A 22,040-nucleotide genomic window follows, 5' to 3' on the forward strand; every position below is an offset into this window, starting at 1 on the left:
TGACAGCTATAGGCAGTTCTCCTAATTACATCAGTCAGCTTACCTGGGTATAGTGAAGGTGAATTTAAGCATATATAACTGAGACCAAGGAAATCGAAACTCAATCTGTGGATTACGAGTCGGTTTTGTATTGATAGTTTCAGAATTCATGAATTCATTTTTTATATACAAAGTCTGACTAATGCAAAAACTCCATGGTGAATTTGGATCTGTGTCTTTAGTATGGTAAGCACAATTTAAAGTTAGGTGGTAACAATATGTTCCCCTCTACAGAGGAAGATCTAATTCCTCTATGAATTTCCTGGAAGAATTTCCTCCTCAACACCTATTGAATGATGAGGAAACACAAACAGCACATTCTCTGGTAGAATGACCTTTATTTCTGAAAAGCGTTTCTTCTCTCTAACCACATCTTTTCACACATGTAGGGGCATATTACCAAGGGCCTTATTGCTGCTTTAGCGGTACCTTCTGCTAAAGCGGCAATTTTTGTTTATCGCCCTATCAGCAAGCTATCGCTAACAGGCATTAGCGACAGCTTTCTGGTGATAGGGGCCGGTTTGGGTGCCGCTGTGCGTGTCAGCGAAATTCATCGCTAATGACATGAAAAGTAGGCGTTCCCGACCTACAGGCCTAGTAAACAGCCGCTAACAGGCCTATCGCCTATTAGCAAGGAGGCCCTGGCCCCAGTTAGCGACGTGAAAAGTCACGATACCCGGGGTCATCGCCGTTTTTTTTACACCTGCTATTTTCCTGGCTTCACCATACCTAACATGGGGGGTGGATTATGCTGATACAGGGTCGTATCAGCAAGGTTTTACCCCTTCTCCATGCAACATCTCTGGTTATGTCACGATAATGGCCCTTCCATCCCACCATCGCTGGAATTTATATCACCATAGCGCTAATTGTTGCTAATACAGCGTTAGTGTGCCAATATATTCCAGCAATAGCTGGCGATGAAAATGTTCACACTGATCGCGCTCTGCCATATTTTTTGCAGTTTCTTACTAATATGGTCCTCAATATGTTAACATATTTAATTGTCTTTTCTCTTCTAGGGAATTACTGTTCCTCAAATGTTCACGGCCGTTGCCTCTAATATCATTAACGCCATACTGCATTATGCCTTTATGATTGTGCTGGATTATGGTGTCATGTGAGTGCTACTTTATTTTATATGATTTAAACAAGAAAAATCATCACAGTCTAGTTGGCTAAGAGGCATGTTTAGCTGCTTCTCCACTGTTTACTTACTACAGGACCTTAACTGAGAGGCTGCAATATCTAATCATTTATCAGTAAATTCTTGTGATTAAATTCACGTCGATGTATACATTAATTTGAACTAATGGTTTTGAAAACAGACTAATTATGCTGCAACAGGGAATTGAATGACTTTTTCGTTAAATTAACTGCGATCAAGAGGTCATTGCTGTCTTTTGAGGAGCCTTGATGGTTTGCTTCCTGCAGACAGTTTTCAATCCAGAAAATTTTCAATCCTTGTAGATAAACTTATTAGGGCATATTAGCAAGAGCCTCGTTAAAATTATCGCGGTTTTAGCGGCAGGAAATGCAGCTAAAACGGCGATAGTGGGCTTGCTAATATTAAGTATGGGCGAAATGCACGAATTTGCGTTACGCGAATTCGCGCAAAAGCAAATTCGCGATCCGCAAAATCGGCAAATTCGTGCGAATTAGCGGATTTTTTTTTTGCGTGTTCACTGGGCTTTTTGCATGTTCGCGGCCCGCTTGCAGCGCATCGACCGCAAAGTTACCCATGCGGTCGTATTTCCGTTTCCGGCCGCTATTTGCATGCTCGCGTTGTGCGCGGGGTGCGGTTACGTGTTCCCGGGAAATATCGCTCAAACTCACCCAAGCGGTCCTCAATGGGCGCGCCCATCTTGTTTTTCATTCATTGCTATGGTTCTGGGCATGCTTTTCCAATCCTCTGCTAATCTTTGCAATCCTTTGTTTCTTTTAACTTTTTTTGATCTTTTTTACTCATTATCTATCCCTCTCTTTTTCTACATCTATATTTTGTGTTTTTTTCTACTTTTGGTTACTTTCAAAGCTACTTTTTTAAACTCTTTTCTTTACTTGTTCCCTTGTCTTTCCTATATTTTTATTTGCAGCTGTCCAGGACCATGGCAAAGGGAGCCGGAAAGAAGAAGGGGAAGGGTCCCGCACCCCGTGCCCGGCTCCCATGCGGCCGCTTAAGGGGGGGAAGCAGTTGTAGCCTGGGAAATTTTCAGCGCGGTGGAGGGGTCGGCACTGATGTTCTTCGTTCAGTGCCACCTCCCCAAAACCGTTGCAGCAGGCGGCAGGCTCGGTGTCGGGTACGGGCTCCGGCAGCGTCGCCAGCTATGGGGGAAGGGCCATGTATCGTCAGTCTGGGGTCTGGCGCACCTACAGCCTGGCGACGCACTGGTGGTCCGATGTCCTGGACCAGGAACACGGCCTGCTCGACCTGCTAGGCATCGAGATCCCTGGGCTTGGTGTCTAAATCGCTGCGTCGCCTTTTCTTATCTAGTCTGCTACAGCCCTGCGACTCCCTCCGATGCGCACCCAGACCTCACTGGTCACCTTTTCGTGGACAGGACACCTTCTACATTATGTAGTCCTGATCTGCCACTAAGAAGTCTCACATATAGTGCTGAGTTTTGATATCTCTATGGCCAACAATATACTCGTGCTCCCATCATCATCATCGCAGGTTCTTCACCCGCTCAGTCCTTCCGGTACCACTAACTCAGTGACCAAAGAGTGGCGGGCCCACTGTTTGGTGGTTCGGGCCTTCATGAGTCATCCGAACCACCAGGATGGGCTATCACAGCGCTTGCGATGAGAGCAACTCATGGTGTAGAGCATGTGCACCCCGTCTTTTTTATAGGTAGGGTCACATGTATAGTGACAGATGCGCTGGATGGGTGTGGTGTGGGTGTATACCCACCATGAGGGAGTGTGTGTGCCGTTCTGACAACTAGACCTGAAAATAAGAAATGACTACAATGAAAATCTGGGCCATGTAGCGTTGTTGTGTTTTCCTGGTAGCGTAAGTGGAGTGGGTTGGGCTGACGTACACCAGTGATGCGCGAGGCTCTGAAGCATGATTCCGGAGCTATGGGCGTGGTCCTGTCGTGAGCTATATGAGAAATTAAGTTATTCAGGTGACCGTTTTGTAGTGCTGACGTCACCCAGGTCTTAAAAGCAAATGTGTCGATGTAAAGTTCCACAGCTCCACAAAATGTGTCATTGTAAAGTTCCAACATGGAAAGTACGGGGTATCACTGACTCTTTATTTGTTCATAAAAGATAAAAGATGATGGGCAAGAAGCATTTCTGTGATTATGAATGTTTGTTGTACATTCAGTGGAGTGTTGTAGCTGTATTAATACAGGGATGTGAAAGGTTTAAGTTGTAGTTTTTGGCACATGAAGGGCAGCTCATTTATATATGTATGTGGTACACTGTACAACTTGATGCTGAAAATCAGTGTTTGAGTCTCAGAGTTGCATGCACATCCAGTTATTGTAGAGTAATGACGTAATGTACGCGTGCCTGAAAATGTATTGTAAATATGGTGATCTGTGTCTGAGCAGAATCCCTGTAACTGGGTAAGTATTTACCCCTACTGGTGTGAAAGTGCTGTTTTGCCCACAGTGAGATGGTGCGGAGGTGAAGGGCCGGTGAACTCGGCAATGAAAGTGTGTGCCTAAACTGTGAGCTGAGTGCTCTGTAGCATCCTGGCAGAAGCGAAGTATTTACCCTTACCGGTGTGAAAGTGCTGTTTTGCCTAGAGTGAGATGGTGTTGAGGTGAGGTATTGGTAAAGTCGGGGAGGAAAGCGTGTGCTTAAACTGTGAGCTTAGTGCTGTAAACTAAGGTGCTGTGGGCGCTGTAGCATACTGGCCAATGTGTAGTATTTACCCCTACCAGAGTGAAAGTTCTGTTTTGCCCACTGTGAGATGGTGGTGAGGTGAGGTGCCGGTACACAAGGGGATGAAAGCTTATGCCTAAACTGTGAGCTGAGTGGTCTGTAGCATACTGGCCGAAGTGAAGTATTTACTCCTGCCAGTGTGAAAGTGATGTTTGCCCACTGTGAGATGGTGGTGAGGTGAGGTTCCGGTACACCTGGGGATGAAAGCGCAGGCCTAAACTGTGAGCTGAGTGGTCTGTAGCATACTGGCAAAACCAAAGTATTTACCCTTACCGGTGTGAAAGTGCTGTTTTGTCTAGCGTGAGATGGTGCAGAGGTGAGGTACTGCTAAACTCGGGGATGAAACCGTGCGCCTAAACTGTGAGCTGAGTGCTGTAAACTATTGTGCTCTGGGCTGTGTAGCATGCTGGCTGTTTTAGCATATGTGTGTAGGTGGTGTTAGTATGCGTTTAGAGTATAGTGGGAGTGGGAAGCAACCTACTCACTGGTACGGGTTTGAAGACTCGGGGATGAAACTGTGAGTGAAAGTTGTGAGTTTATTGTTGTAAAGTGATGTGCTGTGGGTTCTGTAGGATACTGGCTCTGTAGACTACCTGTGTAAGTAGTGTTAGTGTGCGTTTATACTATACAAGGAGTGTGAAGCGAACTATTCACCCCTAACGGTCTGCAGACTCGAATGAATTGTTTTAGGAAGCAGGAATAAAGAAATAATTGTGAAGAATATAATGCAGAATGTTGCAATGCCACAGAAGAAAAATGGTGAAATGAGGTGTGTCTAAGAAAGTGGCTGTGTGTAATAAAGGGATGGAGTTTGAAAATTATATAGAAAGTGTCTTTATTTAAGTGCCATATTTGGACCCACTGGTGCAAGAGCTGGGGCATCCAGCTGATGCAAAGTTGAACCACTTCAGCTGTATTCAAACATAAGCTCCTGCATCAGTGAATTGCATATTACATGTTACAGTGGCATGTGACATAAGCAATAGCTATTACACTTGAATAACTCTATAAGGAAAATAACGGTAGGAAACGATGACCGCATGTATCCTTTAAGAAAAGAAATAAATAAAAAAGAAATTTCAAAATATAATTGTCAAACTTTTTAGGTACCTTGGCAGTGCTTTTTTTTAACAGAAAATTATCAACAGTAGAATAGTTAGCAATCTGTTGTACAGTAGAATCAATGTGGTGCTTGTCAGAATTGGTACTGGTTCTATTCACATGGGAACTTTGAGGATGAATACAAGCATTGCGCTTCTGAGAAGCACATTCGGTACCTTTGTAGTCAAACCATACATTATTGTCTTCAGCTGTTTCAAAAAAACATTTTTGTGTAGAGAGCTAAGGCATCAAGCTGAGACAAACTCCAACCGCTTCTGCTGTAGTGAAATCGAAGCTCCTGAATCAGTGAATTGCCCATTATATGTTACAGTTCTATGTGACCTACACAATAGCTTTTAGATATGAATAAATACATTGTATAATGAAAATAAAGGTAGTTTAGGACTACCACACTGTGCCAACCAGTTCCTTAACAAAGTCGTCTTTTTTCATTTTTATTGTGAGGTTCTTAGAAAAGGTTGACTTCGAGTAAATTTGTGTGAAAGGGCTTTATGAATAACAGGGAGGCAGAGAGGCGTGTGCACAAAAAATAGACTTGGTTTCTAAATGGATGTCAGGTTTAGGCTGATTTAAGAAGTAAATAGCGTATTTACATAGGCCACACATCACCGATCCCTTGTTAAAGTCGAGACGTAAGGGTCAATAATGAAGATAGAGTTCAAATGCCTTAGTATACTTAGAAAGTTGTTATATGAATGTAGTAGGATTGAAGTGTATTATAGAAAATGTAAAAGAAAAAGTAAAAAAAGATTAACGTGAGATTCCATTCCAGAAGTTCTTCAGTGGCTTGAGATGTATAATGTTCCAAGAGGCTATTGTTGCCATCCTCTGAGAAAAGTGAAGCGATCCAATTCATATATTCATAAAAGGGAGCCAATGGTACTGCAAAGCAAAAATCCTGGATAATAGATAAAGCCGCAATAGCGAAGAAAAAACACGGTTGGATGGTGCTGGCCATAAACGAGAAAAGGGTGCCGCAACCCTACTTAGTCAATCATATAACCCCGGCCACTCAAAAAACACTATTAAGACTACGGCTAGGTACTTACATTTTGAAAGACCAAATTCCTGCATGGAAGCAAACATGGCCAACTTCCGTCTGCAGACTATGTGGCAAAATGGAAGAAACATTGTTGCATATATTGTGTATTTGTCCAGCTTTTACAAACTTGAGACATTAATTTCTACTCCACATATTTTGTCTATTTCAAATCAGAACATGCCGCCCAGCCGTCATGTTAGCATTGAACAGCTATCAGCTGCAGACAGCTTGCAGGGTTGCCAGATTTTTTCAAAAGGCATCGCAGTTAATACTGAACACTGAGAAAAAGGAGATCAACGGTACAAAATCGAAGGCGTGAAGCGCAATGAAAAGAGACTATGAAACCTTGTCCCCAAAAGTATTATATACAGACATTACTGAAAGGTTTTTTTTCCATCTTTTCGTTAGTTTGAACATTTTATCTTTAATCATTTGTTTTTATGCAACAAAATTGTAAAGGTTTTAATTAACTATATACAATAAATTTATACTACTACAATTCATATCCTCAAAGGGACAGTAATGTTCCTCGAATGTTGGAGCGGAATTTGAATTGGCAGGCAATCTGCGATGTTGTGAAAGGTCGCACATTGCAGGAGATCTTTTGCGGCTGCACAGAAATCCCATTCTGCTGCGATTCCTTTTTGCATTGCATTAGCCATTGCTCCACTTTCAGAACAATCATGTTCATGGTTTTCAAGATAATGCATTACCTGCTGGAGCGAATGTTGGAATGTTAGCAAGGCGTACATTCATTTGCCAGTCAAATGGGCAAGTTTTGCAATCAAACAATGGTTTTACGCATATTGCATAGGTGTAGTTACATGTTATGTTGTAGCTACCTCCAATAATAGATAGAGGAAGGTAGCTGCAAAGTTTTTCCGTTTTTTTACAGTATTGATGGAGCTTGGCGTAGAGGCATAGTCTGTCGGACATCGTTGTTACCACAGAGACTGTAGCCATTTCTAGAAGTAGAATTGGTAGTAGGATGGCCGTAAAGAGAACGAGAATTATGGGCACTGTTCCTGTTATTCCAGAGATGATCGAATGAATGTAGTCTGGTATTAAAAGAAGAACAGTTGGAAAGTGTGTTAGAAGGCCGTAGGAGACCATGTAAAAAAAGTGCGCGTGACATGTGTTGAAAATTGTGTAACAATTCACAAAGTGTATTTGGTGGTTCCTATTTAAAAGGGAGTGTATTTTATTTGAAGTTCGTGGTATGCGCTTTAATTTGGTTTGTTTCTTGAAATCTGTTTTCAAACTAGGAATTGAAGGCCAAGTTGAAGTTTGGGAGTTAGTTTGTGAGGGTGGGAATAGACATTGCTTGAAGAAGTTACTGTGTTTGAAACAGTAAGGACATGTGGTGTGCCAGCTCATATTCCGTAGGTGTGCATGGTATTGAGAAGCAGATTACTGCTGTTAGAAAGCTGTGTGAATGTTGGTCTGATTGTGGGAGTCGGCATTCTTTTAAGAAAGGACGCAAGGCTGGGGGCTGTAAGCTTAGAAGCGCTGTGTAGTTGGACATTCTTAGATAGTAATGAATGACTGTCATTGTGGTCGCACTTTTCACCTGTGTGAAAAACTTCTGTATGCTCTTTAAGACGGCGATATGTAAATGGGAGAAACCACTGCTCGTGAATAAACGTGCTACCTTATATAATCACATACAACATGACAAACAACATGTGCACCTAGCAGACACAACAACACTACATACTGTGGGAAACCTGGCTAGCCATGTAGCCATGTACACAAATTAAAGATTAAAGATGGCATGGCACCTCTGCCTCACAGTGCGGAATGCGGGGAGAGATGGGAGCAAAGTATGTGCGAAGGTGGTAAGTAATTATTGATTATAAGAGTATATAATGCAAAGTCTTCAGGGGATGTGCCGGACAGAGTTGAGTATGCAGAGCACAGACATGCACATGTCAACATACAATGATGGTCTATTGAATGAAGTGGACAGTGGACTCAACCATGATAGTACAGTCAGTAGGGAAGATTACAGAATGGTATCGCGTACGTGTCTCCTCCCCCCTAAATGTTTTTGGTAGTGGGGTGGCTCGGCGTATGCAAGGCTAGCGTAGGGGTTTGAAGAAGACGTTCCCACCAAGAATCAAAGCTATGAATTTAAATAAACATAAGAATTTATGTGTATGGATTCCCATCATTCACCAAGCCTGGTGATAAGCTTCATCATTTGGGTATCCTTGATGTATAGAATGACAGACTAGCTCTATAGGTATCAGAGCTTGCGAATGTCAGATGCGTGTATTTCCAAGATGAGCAAGATGTAATGCATGGGACCCCAAAGAAAATATATTTTTTCGTGAGTATTTTATTAAATGCAGTGTGAAAGTGAGGTGTGAAAATATAAAATTGGTGCGTGAACAGACTAACTCTTCTAATTTGTGTCAGTCACGATCAAAGATTAAAAACATGAACTAGTTTTCAAAAATAACTGTCCTAGGCAGTGGTGGTTTGACCACCACTGCCTAGGACAGCTATTTTTGAAAACTAGTCCTGGCGTTCATGTTTTTAATCTTTGATCGACGCACATTTCTCTGGGTGTGGTTCTCATCCGGATTGGCGAACGTGTCTGCCAGGTCTGTGCAGCTTACACCGGCAGGAGGCCGACGCCAAGAGCGGAGGTGACTGCGTGAATGATGCTTTCAGCGGGCTGGTATCTAGAAAGCATAATGGCCACTGCGACGCATAAATGCTCCACAGTTCACCTTTCAACATCGCCGTATGTGAAAGAGGGCCCACCACGTGCCGTCGGAAGCTCATGGGCTGAGGTCTGCGAGCTCGGAAGGATCCTGAGATTAACGCTGGGTACGGTGACACAGACACACAGCGCCCAGCCTGAGGCCCAGCACTGTTGAGTGCTGTGTTTACTACTAACACAGTAGTCCGACAGGTACCAACAGTGGATTGGTGTTTTTGATACCATAGTGGGCGATGCTAGAACTGCATCTGAGAGTGGAGATAAGGTACTCCCTTCGACTAGGTGTAAGAAACTCTAGGTACCAACAGTGGAACAGTGTGTTGATCACACAATGGACGATGTCTGATAGTATCTGTTGCTGGTTTTTCACAGAACTCCCTCTGTTGAGGTGCATCATACTCTGTGCTTCTGTAGTTAACTGCTGCACATAGCTATTGGGCTTAGTTGACTGCCATCGCTGGAATACACCGCGGTAGAGCAGGTCCAAACCGTGAAACGGGGTCTTAATTCTATGATTGAGGATGTCCAAAGTTAAAGTTTGTGATGATTTCTGTGTACCCCCTCCAATGAGGTGCAAGCAACTCGAGGTCCCAGCAGTGGAATGGTGTCTTGATCCCACAATGGACGATGTTAGAACTGTATCTGAGAGTGGAGATGGAGGTACTCCCTTCGACCAGCTGTAACCAACTCTAGGTCCCAACAGTGGAACGGTGTGTTGATTCCACAATGGACTATGTTAGAACTGCATTTGAGAGTGGAGATGAAGGTACTATCTTCTATCAGGTGCAGCCAACTCTAGGTCCCAACAGTGGAACGGTGACTTGATCCCACAATGGAAGATGTCAGATATTACCTGCTGCTTGCTTTTCTCAGACGTTTGTGTGTTAAGGCGCAGCACACTCAGGGCTTCCATAGCTAACTGCTGCACATGATTATTGGGCTTGGTTGACACTAGTTGCTGGAGTATACTATGGTACAGCAGGTGCGAACAGCGAAATGTGGTCTTGATTGTATGATTGAGGATGTCATAAGTTAAAGTCTGTGATGATTTCTGTGAACCCTCTCTGATCAGGTGCAACCAACTCTATGCTTTCGAATCCAACGGTATGTGCCGGTGAGGTGTTAATGACCACTGCATCTGGTCTACACTGAATCCAGTAGTTAAGTAAATAGAACGTCTATTGAAACATACACAATATTGTCTTATTAGAATGTTGGGAGCTCTATTGAAAACAATGGAGGAGCTCTATTCTTATAATGGCTGGTATAAGCCCGGAGCTCCAACATTACAAGTTGTATTGTTCACAGCTCTCGCTGTGAACAAATGCTTCAGGGAGCCTGATGGGATTCCTGAATTGATTCCAATCCCCTAAAGGCGTTGCTTTATTTGTTAGAACATTCTACCCTCTGGTGGCAGAATGTTCAAATAGCCTCATAAATACCTAGGACCTAGGAAATAGTCGGTGGTATGTAGTATCTGGCATTATTATGTGTATGGTTTCAAAAATAGTAGTCTGTATTTTAGAGTGCGTGTATCATAGTTTTTATTAGGGCATCAGTATGTCATCAGTGATGTCATTTGAGATGTCATCAGTGATGTCACTGACCATGTCATGAGTGAAGTAATATGTGACGTCATCAGCAGTGCATTGCAGGCGCGCAAGTTATAGTTAGCTCAACTTACTATAACTGGCAAATTTCTGTGCTTTTATATGAATCAAATGTTCAACTAACTATAACGTCCCTGAAACCTATGATTTTTTTCAGTGAATTTCTAAGGTTTTTTTAAATGCTAATTCCTAACTATAACGTCTGGAAACCTATGTTTTTTTCGGTGAATATATTTATATATATATATATATAACTCCTGTCTCCTTGATCAGAAACGGACACCGACGCAGCGTACGATTAATGATACATTCTGCGTTTATTAATTACGCTGTAATGCGTTTCGGCACATCATGCTGTTTCGGCACTTCCTACCTATATATAATGTCCACCTTGGGACGGTTTCAAAATGACATATTTACATTTATTTACAAGGGAATTTACAAATAAATGTTTCATATTTTCAAATTTTGAGAGAAATGCAAGTGTTGCTGCTAAAACATAATTAAAAGCACAGAGATGTTAATTGTGTGCCATTACTGTAGTATAAAAAAGGCCTTTCGAAGAGACCTTAGAAAAGTAGGGGACAAACAACAGATAATGAGAGCAACTTGAATAATATGTATAATCATTTTAAGATTGAGCTATGCAAATAAAAAGCGAATTATATTGAACATATAAAAAATCTCTCACAGACATTATCACTGATTAAGCCAAATTGCACTGTTTGTAGATGGTTAACCTGGAATGTTGTTTATAGCATTGTTAATTTTCATGTTGCCTTCTGCCTATTAGATTACATATGTTTAACCTCCAAGACTTTTCATTTTTTGATATTATATCTGGTATGTTATTCAAAAGAATGTTTGGCGTTGGGATATTTACAGTCAATTTGTATAATATCCCATAATGTTTTTTTCTTTGAATGCCAATACCGTATTTACTAGATCCCACACAGAGTTTTGAACATGCACAAGTGAATAAATAATGTTAATGTTTGTAATATTTTAATAATTGCAATCATTAGTGGGATGGATGAACTCTCTGATGTAATCTTCAGTATGAGACTGCAAATAAAACCCCCACATTTCTAAAATTCATTGAGACTTATTGCAAGAGTGATAATCATAGCAGTTGTTGCCTTGTACGAAACGAGATCTATAGGCCTATTTACATTATTTATTGTTCTTGCTTTCCTAATTGTTACTGAGAACTTATATCAAATACATTTAGAGAGTCCTAGATCAACATCAGCAATATGGCAATGTTTCTATTAAATTTAGTAGCTAGATTGGCTCTCGGCATTGTAGGTGCTGATAAACCAAACCTGATATGCTACATGATATTTGAATTTTGATTTTCGATTTGTCTTTAACAAATGCACTCATTTCAAACAACAGTGGTCCCATGTACACTTTATGAACTGAGAAATGAATATAGACAAAATTAATCTATATTGGTTTTGACATGTCCAGCCGGACAGAGGTTGCAATCTTTACTAGATCAAAAAGATAAAACAAAGGATTCCTTCAACAATTCACCGTAGTGGGGCACAAGCTGCACCCAAACACATACAGGTAATTACTGTTTACAGAAGAAACAAAACAGGGCTATTAGGCAAGAACAAGGGTTTCTGTGAATTGCAGTGAAACAGAAAATCCAAAAGGCACCTATACAACTACATAGTACATATTAATAAGTATGGGCGTAAAATCCGCTCCGCTCGCGGATTTTGTGGATTTTTGGGAAATTCGCAATCCGCGGGATTCGCGGATTTCTCGCAAAATCCGCTAAATTCGCACGCAGCGGATTTTTTTTCTGGGTGATACATTTTTTTGGGCGCGCGCGTTCATCAGCGTTTGCCGAGTTGTTTTTATCGATATTTTGCGAGTGCTGCGCCATTTTGGATCTTGCTGCGGGATCCCGCGAGAATTTGGCTAGCGTGATTACGTAATCGCGGCTTGCCAACTTGCACAGCGAGAGTTTGTCAACGCGAGTACGCCGTGATCACGTATCGCGGGACTTCACAATTGCGAGCTTGGAGATGCGGCGAGCAGCAACAATCTCGCATTCGCGAAAATATAAAATTTGCAATTCTGCACAAGAAATCCACCAGCAAGCAGCATAAACCTTCTGGAAATGATGATTTTTATCTGAATCACTCCTCAGGTTGACATTTGCCTGCACTTTTTTTGCGAGGAGTCCATTTTGGGGAGGGGGGGAGGAAGGAAGTGCCCCACAGTCTTTAACTTCCTGTTCCTGTCCAGCAGGCTCCTTCCAGTGCTTTGTCCATCTCCTGGTCTTTCTGTGGGGTGTCTTGAACTTACTGCTACCGGCCCTGGCCATGTGCTGGGAGGCAAGTGGCCATTTTGAATGCAGGCATTGTTGTTAGGCCTGCAACAATTTTGCCTACTTTTCAACCTTTATACCCAGGGGTAGTGAGTCTTGCATGGGCCTAGTCTTTCTGTGGGGTGTCTTGAATTTAAACATCATGGAGGGCATTGATGGAATGGGATTGTGCTGATTTTTCAGTGATTTTTGTTTTTTGGGGCTGTACTTGTGGCCTTTTCACCAGGGGTATTGAGTCTAGCATGGGCCTAGTCTTTCTGTGGGGTGTCTTGAACTTAAACATCATGGAGGGCATGGATGGAATGGGATTGTGCTGATTTTTCAGTGTTTTTTTATTTTTCGGGGGTGTTCATGGGGAGGGACAGGCCATGTGGCTGGGGGCCATTTTGAGTGCTGCTACAGGCCCTGGCCATGTGCTGGGAGGCAAGTGGCCATTTTGAATGCAGGCATTGTTGTTAGGCCTGCAACCATTTTGCCTACTTTTCAACCTTTATGCCCAGGGGTAGTGAGTCTTGCATGGGCCTAGTCTTTCTGTGGGGTGTCTTGAATTTAAACATCATGGAGGGCATGGATGGAATGGGATTGTGCTGATTTTTCAGTGATTTTCGTTTTTTGGGGCTGTACTTGTGGCCTTTTCACCAGGGGTATTGAGTCTAGCATGGGCCTAGTCTTTCTGTGGGGTGTCTTGAACTTAAACATCACGGAGGGCATGGATGGAATGGGATTGTGCTGATTTTCCAGTGTTTTTCGATTTTTGGGGGTGTTCATGGGGAGGGACAGGCCATGTGGCTGGGGGCCATTTTGAGTGCTGCTACAGGCCCTGGCCATGTGCTGGGAGGCAAGTGGCCATTTTGAATGCAGGCATTGTTGTTAGGCCTGCAACCATTTTGCCTACTTTTCAACCTTTATGCCCAGGGGTAGTGAGTCTTGCATGGGCCTAGTCTTTCTGTGGGGTGTCTCAAACTTAAACATCATGGAGGGCATGGATGGAATGGGATTGTGCTGATTTTTCAGTCATTTTCGTTTTTGGGGGCTGTACTTGTGGCCTTTTTACCAGGGGTATTGAGTCTTGCATGGGCCTAGTCTTTCTGTGGGGTGTCTTGAACTTAAACATCATGGAGGCATGGATGGAATGGGATTGTGCTGATTTTTCTGGTTTTTTTCGATTTTTTGGGGGTGTATAACTGAACTGATGTTCCTCTGTCTTCCATTGCTTTAAGGTGCACAAGACTCAAGAGAACCACCAGTGCCAGGAAGAAGTCCTGCAGCGGTGTGTGTGTGCAGCATAACGTCACGCGACGTCACGTCTGGCCTCAGACAACTCTACAATTCATGCAACTGCGGCCTGCTGTCTGACCTGCTCTGAAGAAGATGGCCCCAAAAAAAGGTCTCCGTAGCTCCTCTAGCAAGAAAGTTGCTAGTAAGGAGCAGAAGAAGCAAGTTACCAAGGAGGCTGGTGTGCCGCCCGCCGCGTTTTTTGGGAGCAAAAAAAAAAGTACGCCTGCAGCAGCAGCAGGATCTGCTGGGGACCAAGCTGGGAGCAGCACCCCCGCTCCATTGGGTTCAGTGCCTCCACCACCACGCCAACTTAAGTCAAAGCCCTTGAGTGCTTCAGAGGCAGTCAGTGTACTTCTCCAATCACCATCGACCAGTGATGTTGGCTCATCGCAAGAAAGTAGCAGCAATGTCCCTGAATCAACACAGGTTGTTGTAACTCATCTGACAAGTGTTGAACAACCACAGCCGCAACAACAACACCATGTGCAAGTACAAGCCCAAGTACATGTGGAAGGAGAGGCAGCGCAATGTGATGCGCAAGCAGAGGTGCATGGAGGGTCACAAGTGCCCACCATAGTTGTTCCTCCCGAAGTAGGGGCACATCAGGAAATCGACCATCAAGCCGAGGTATCATTGGAAGCCACTCCTCCTGATGATCATTCATTGTCTTCCACATCCCTAGCAAGGAAAAGATCAAGGTTGGTGTCTACATCTTCTTCAAGCCCACCTCCTTCTGATGATCCCATTCTGGATGAAGATTGGGAACCATCATCACGGCAGTCTGAGAGTGAGGCACACCATGATCTGACAAAGGTACCTAAGCGTAAAAGGAAGGTCGTCGAAAAACTCATAGCTATGGAGTGTGATGAGGCTCAACAAGAAGTGACGCATACTGCTGCTGATGAAGCCCTTCACGATGACGATCCAGTCATCATAATGGTCACTGCAGCCCCAGCGGGCATGCAGCAAAGAGACATTTTGACCCTATCCCGAGAAGCTGCTGAGCGTGATGATGATGTCGACAAGGAGTCAATGGAAACACAACAATCATTGGATTTGGAGTTAACTAGTACACCAACACCTACCGCTTCCATATTTCTTCCGGCAAGAAGGGACCTCCATCCACCTCGACCTCAATTAGTGGTGGTGAAAGTGCAAAACGTACTGAAGTTCGGCAATCCAGATCCTCCACTTCATCTGGCATTAGCAGCAGGACCACCACCACCAGTATCGCCGCCTCCTCCGGCCCCCAAAGACATTTCAAGTCTGCAGTTTGGGACTTCTTTAGTGTTTGCCCAAAAAAGGAAAACGTAGCCATTTGTAGCATTTCTAAGCTTCGAGTTAGTCGTGGTAAGTTTGGTACCAACTATGGTACCGGAGGCCAGAGAGGTCATCTTGAGAGACAGCACGCTGTCCAATGGTTTGAGCACCTACAGGCGATCAAGGAAGCCCAAATTGCACGAAATGAAAACGTTGATGTTTCATCTGATGATGACAAGGAGGAAAAAGACGTGTCAAACACTTCACTTACACCCAGTACCCCTGTCAGCAGCACACCACATGTGAGCCACACTAAGAGTGTGGGAGAGAGTGAGACACCAATGCGAAAAAGTTCATCAGCGAGCGTAACTGGGTCAAAGATATCATCATCATCATCCCCTAAATCCTTGGTCCAGGGCAACATTAAAAAGATGTTGTTTACAGAAGCGCAATATGAACGCAACCACCCACTGACGCGTCTGTATAACACTAAGCTGGCTAAAATGTTAGCTCTGGACCTTCTCCCTTTTTCTTTTGTAGAAGGGGTTGGTTTTCTAGAATTAGTGGCAGCGCTCTGCCCTAAATGGAAGGTTCTCAGCCGGTTCTATTTTGCCCGAGTTGCGGTTCCAGCACTTCATGAAGATGTTCTGGAGGTGATTGGGGCAGCTTTGCAGAAGAGTGCTGTTCACACTATACATCTGACAACAGACATGTGGACCAGTGGCGCAGGCGCTGATTACATGTGCATCACTGCACACTGGGTCTCTTTTTCAGGGGCTAAAGCAAAGCTAAACACAGGTGTTGACCCGGACATTGTTTTTAAAGCTGCTCGGAAACATGCAACACTAGCCATGTTTGGTTTGGAGAAACGTCACACAGCAGAAAACATTTTGGATGTCTTTAACATAAAGGTCCTTAACTGGCTGTCCCCAAAAAAATGCCAGGTTGGTTATGTTTCCACGGACAATGGCGCCAATATAGTTAAGGCCATGAGGCTGGGTGAGTATTTCAGAGTGCCGTGTTTGGCGCACTGTATAAACCTGGTTGTCCAAAAATTCTTGGGTAATAAAGACAGTGCAGCGTACAGTGTATTGGACACCCGCCGAAAAATGTGCAACCATTTCAGCCATTCTTTTAAGGCCCGGAAGCAGCTGAGGAGCCTGCTATATCAACGTCAAATGCCAGTGAAAGCACTCATCCAGGAGGTGGTAACACATTGGAACTCAACCTTCTACATGCTTGAGCGTCTGTATGAGCAGTATACGGTACTCGATCACTATTTCTTAACAGAGGGTACAGCTCAGAAGGAGGACCTGAGGATGGGTGCGGCGCAATGGAACATAGTTAAAAGCCTGACACACATGCTTCGTCCTTTTGAGTTCTTCACGCGTGCAGTCAGCAAGGAGGACTGTAATTTGGGAAAAGCTATCCCATTGTTGTACATGCTGGAGCACCAACTGAAGGAGGTGTGTTCTGTGTTTGAAAAAGATGTAAAAAACCAAGACTCTTTTGTTCTGGCTGAGAAATTATTAGAGCTCCTACAAGGTGATGAACGTCTTCAAATGATCCACACAGAACAGCATTACATTTGTGCTACTATTCTGGATCCACGCTACAAAAAGGCGCTGGCAGGCCAAGCATTCTTTCCTTTTGATGATGAACATGTTCCAAAGTACAAACGTTGGCTAGCCTTGTCAGCCAAGAGGTTTGAAAGAGGAACGGCAGAAAATTGAAGGAAAAGGCAGTACATCAGCATCAGCAGGCCATCCCCAGTCAAAACAATCCACTTCTGCACCTGTGGCTGTGGCACAAGTGACCTCTCAGCCGTTAAAGACACCGGCAACCGGATCATCTGCACCAGACACAACAGAAACATTGGAGGCTGAAGAGGATTGGCTAGCTCGGCTTGGGTTTGGTTCTCAAAAGGTCACAGGCACAGCAACAGCTAAGCAAAGTGGAGGAACCTTGGATGAGGACCTTGAGTCGATGGTGAAGGACTATCTGAATGACTCAACAGAGGTCTATGTTAATGCTGACCCATTGGCGTATTGGCATGGGAAAAAAGAATTGTGGCCACAGCTCACCAACCTGGCTTTAAACTACTTGTCTTGCCCACTCGCAAGCGTGTCTTCTGAACGTGTTTTCAGTGCTGCTGGTGGCATTGTAACTTCCAAACGGAGCCGCCTCTCGCCCAAAAATGTGGAGAGGTTAACAATGATCAAGATGAATCAGCACCTCATACCACCAGATTTCAGAGTACGAGAAAGCGCGCCGGATGAAGACGAGGTGGCCAGCAACATAGATGAGGGAATTTCTACTCTGTCAGGTGACACTGAGCTCACCCTGCCTGAATTCGCAGAGTATGATGACGAACCCTTATTCTTATTCCTGCACCGAGACCAGGAAGACCGTCATCCAGGCCCTCGTCACTAGCCGATTGGACTACGGCAATGCCCTCTACGCCGGTACCACCGCCAAGCTCCAGAAGAGACTCCAGCGGATCCAGAACGCCTCAGCCAGACTCATCCTCGACATCCCATGAACCAGCCACATCTCCGGACATCTGAGAGACCTTCACTGGCTCCCCGTCAACAAAAGAATCACCTTCCGCCTCCTCACCCATGCACACAAAGCCCTACACGACCAAGGCCCGAGCTACCTCAACAGCCGGATCAACTTCTACGCTCCCAAACGCCACCTCCGATCAGCCAACCACGCCCTCGCCGCCGTCCCCCGCATCCGAAGAGCGACTACAGGAGGAAGGTCCTTCTCCTACCTGGCCGCCAAGACCTGGAACTCCCTCCCGACCGACCTGCGCCTGACCCAAGACCACCTCTCCTTCAGGAAGAAGCTGAAGACCTGGCTGTTCGAGCAGTAGCGGCACCCCCCCTCCCCCAGCGCCTTGAGACCCTACGGGTATGTAGCGCGCTCTATAAGTGTCATGATTGAGTGACCGTGATACCGAGCCCTGAAAATGAGACAACGAATCAATAACTTTCTTTTTCGTCCTTATTCGCTTTTATTCCTGTGTGTCTGTCTTTCTTTGTTGTGCACAGTTAATATAATTCAAACTTTAATCAGATAATCACAAAAACAAGCCCATCAGCAGAACTGTCTTCACTTGTTTGCTAATTGATTTGAAGGTGCCGCAGTCTGCATTCCTCAGGTTCACAAGTTCAGAAGAACATGCTCCTCTATCCTCCTCCTCCAGACTCCTATTTCCATCAAAGCAGAGGGCTGGTTTACGCCCAATGAGGAAAGACTCAGCACTTGTGGGGGTGTTGTTCTACCTCTTTGCAGGTGAGTTGACGGCTCTGGGGCCATTGCTGGGAAGCTCTAAAAGTGGTTTGGACCAAATCCGAGGCACACATTTTTTTTGTGTTTTTGCTGACTTGCTTGCCTTTGAGGTGCTCTTAGGGGGGTTCCGTCTGTTTGTGGGTGAGTTTTGGGGTCTGTCAGCACTGCTGGGACACTCTAATCTTGATTGCATTTGCTTTTCAGGAAATCCGTGGTGGCAACCCCGACTTATGGCCTAGCTACGCAGCGCGTTTGGACCGAAGGCCGAGAAATTTTGTAAGTAGGAGATGTTGCTTTTGGCCTGTTTGGGGGTGTTATGCTTTTTGGCGGGTGGGTTGGCGGGTCTTTGGCCATTCCTGGGAAGGTCTAATACCGGGTGGAAGTGGTTGGGACAAAATCCAGGACGATTTTTTTTTTGCTATTTCTGACATTTTGCTCAATGTAGCGTTTTCGGGGGCCGGTTTGGGGGGCTTCCTGGTGTTTGTGGGTGGGTTTCGGGGTCTGGGAGCACTGCTGGCTATGGATACTTTACATTGCAAGAGGTTTGAAGCAAATCCATGGTGGCAGAGGGGAGTTAGGGCCTGGCTGCAGAGCGTGCGCGCAGTGATTTGGGAAATTTGGGAAAAAATGACTAAGTCCCCATTTTTGTACTTTTGCTCTTTGGCTGTTTGGGGGTCTTCTACTCGTTTTCTCTTGGGTTGACGGCTCTGGGGCCATTGTTGGGAAGCTCTAATACCGGATAAAAGTGGTTTGGACCAAATCCGAGGCGCAAATTTTTTAGTGTTTTTGCTGACTTGCTTGCCTTTGAGGTGCTCTTAGGGGGGGTTCCGTCTGTTTGTAGGTGAGTTTCGGGGTCTGTCAGCACTGCTGGGACACTCTAATCTTGATTGCATTTGCTTTTCAGGAAATCCGTGGTGGCAACCCCGACTTATGACCTAGCTACGCAGCGCGTTTGGACCGAAGGCAGAGAAATATTGTAAGTAGGAGATGTTGCTTTTGGCCTGTTTGGGGGTGTTATGCTTTTTGGCGGGTGGGTTGGCGGGGCTTGGGCCATTCCTGGGAAGGTCTAATACCGGGTGGAAGTGGTTGGGACAAAATCCAGGCCGATTTTTTTTTTGCTATTTCTGACATTTTGCTCAATGTAGCGTTTTCGGGGGCCGGTTTGAGGGGCTTCCTGGTGTTTGTGGGTGGGTTTCGGGGTCTGGGAGCACTGCTGGCTATGGATACATTACATTGCAAGAGGTTTGAAGCAAATCCATTGTGGCAGAGGGGAGTTAGGGCCTAGCTGCAGAGCGCGCGCGGAGTGATTTGGGAAATTTGGGAAAAAATGACTAAGTCCCCATTTTTGTACTTTTGCTCTTTGGCTGTTTGGGGGTCTTCTACTCGTTTTCTCTTGGGTTGACGGCTCTGGGGCCATTGTTGGGAAGCTCTAATACCGGATAAAAGTGGTTTGGACCAAATCCGAGGCGCAAATTTTTTAGTGTTTTTGCTGACTTGCTTGCCTTTGAGGTGCTCTTAGGGGGGGTTCCGTCTGTTTTTGGGTGAGTTTCGGGGTCTGTCAGCACTGCTGGGACACTCTAATCTTGATTGCATTTGCTTTTCAGGAAATCCATGGTGGCAACCCCGACTTATGGCCTAGCTACGCAGCGCGTTTGGACCGAAGGCCGAGAAATATTGTAAGTAGGAGATGTTGCTTTTGGCCTGTTTGGGGGTGTTATGCTTTTTGGCGGGTGGGTTGGCGGGTCTTGGGCCATTCCTGGGAAGGTCTAATACCGGGTGGAAGTGGTTGGGACAAAATCCAGGCCGATTTTTTTTTTGCTATTTCTGACATTTTGCTCAATGTAGCGTTTTCGGGGGCCGGTTTGGGGGGCTTCCTGGTGTTTGTGGGTGGGTTTCGGGGTCTGGGAGCACTGCTGGCTATGGATAATTTACATTGCAAGAGGTTTGAAGCAAATCCATGGTGGCAGAGGGGAGTTAGGGCCTGGCTGCAGAGCGTGCGCGCAGTGATTTGGGAAATTTGGGAAAAAATGACTAAGTCCCCATTTTTGTACTTTTGCTCTTTGGCTGTTTGGGGGTCTTCTACTCGTTTTCTCTTGGGTTGACGGCTCTGGGGCCATTGTTGGGAAGCTCTAATACCGGATAAAAGTGGTTTGGACCAAATCCGAGGCGCAAATTTTTTAGTGTTTTTGCTGACTTGCTTGCCTTTGAGGTGCTCTTAGGGGGGGTTCCGTCTGTTTGTGGGTGAGTTTCGGGGTCTGTCAGCACTGCTGGGACACTCTAATCTTGATTGCATTTGCTTTTCAGGAAATCCGTGGTGGCAACCCCGACTTATGGCCTAGCTACGCAGCGCGTTTGGACCGAAGGCCGAGAAATATTGTAAGTAGGAGATGTTGCTTTTGGCCTGTTTAGGGGTGTTATGCTTTTTGGCGGGTGGGTTGGCGGGTCTTGGGCCATTCCTGGGAAGGTCTAATACCAGGTGGAAGTGGTTGGGACAAAATCCACGCCGAAAAGCCTTTTGGCACTTTTTGTAACTTAGGATTCGTTAGCCCTAGCAGCAGGATTGCATGTGTTTCGGGGTGTTGTACATTTTTGCAACTGAGTTCTGGGGTCTTAGAGCACTCGTGAGAATGTGTAATTTTGGTTGCAAGTCATTTGAAGAAAATCCTGGGTGGGAAAGGGGGGATTTGGCATAGTTAAAGAAAGCCTTTGCCACTACTCTTAACTTAGGGTTCGTTAGGGTTAGCAGTATTTCTATTGCATGTGTTTGGGTGGGGGGGTTTTCGAGTCTTGGAGCGATGCTGGCTATGGATACTTTTACTTGGTTGCTTGCAAGTGGTTTGAATGCAATCCATGGTTGGTAAGGGGGTATTTGGGCCTACTTTTACTTTCAAAGTACGTTTTGTCACCAGTTTTCTGCTAGGCCTTGTTTTTTCCGATTTTATTGGGGGTCTTCTACATTTTAGCGACTGGCTTTAGTAAGGGTCTTGGTGGGAGCACTGCTGGGAAGATCTAATTTTGTTCTAAAACACAGTTTACAGTACACCTAGCTTGAGGGGAAAGATCCTCTACATTAATTTGCCCATACTTATTTATCCTTCAAAAGGTGACTCAGACAGAGTACGCACTGTCAAAAATACTGTACTGTCTACTAGAAAAGCAAAGTGTGACTTTTTGCACTCCACAGCCTACATACCTTATATTTATTTATCAGTGGTGTTGTAATATTATATCACTTCCTGTTTTTCGTTGAATAATTACAGGCCGGGTTTCAGTCTGTGCAATGGGGAAAAAAGGATGGAGTCAGGCTTTACATTAGCGAGCCGCAATTCAGCATCCGCCAGGCAGGCAGTGGACAGGGCGTCTTCTGGTCAACAACATTGATGGACGAAGCGTGAGATGGAATGGAGGAGTGCC

The 22,040-nt window shown here is 44.9% G+C and overlaps 1 protein-coding gene across 1 annotated transcript in view; it reads left to right on the forward strand.

The window, feature by feature from the left end:
• LOC147718104 (multidrug and toxin extrusion protein 2-like) overlaps positions 1-22,040 on the forward strand; it is a 615,385-nt gene that overhangs the window by 293,328 nt on the left and 300,017 nt on the right. The window contains exon 7 of the mRNA XM_086919188.1: positions 1,062-1,159. Coding sequence (XP_086775314.1) covers positions 1,062-1,159 — 98 coding nt within the window. The remainder of the gene's footprint in view (positions 1-1,061; positions 1,160-22,040) is intronic.

Source organism: Lissotriton vulgaris, chromosome 4_2, assembly GCF_964263255.1.
Source record: "Lissotriton vulgaris chromosome 4_2, aLisVul1.2, whole genome shotgun sequence".
In the NCBI taxonomy this organism is placed as follows: Eukaryota; Metazoa; Chordata; class Amphibia; order Caudata; family Salamandridae; genus Lissotriton; species Lissotriton vulgaris.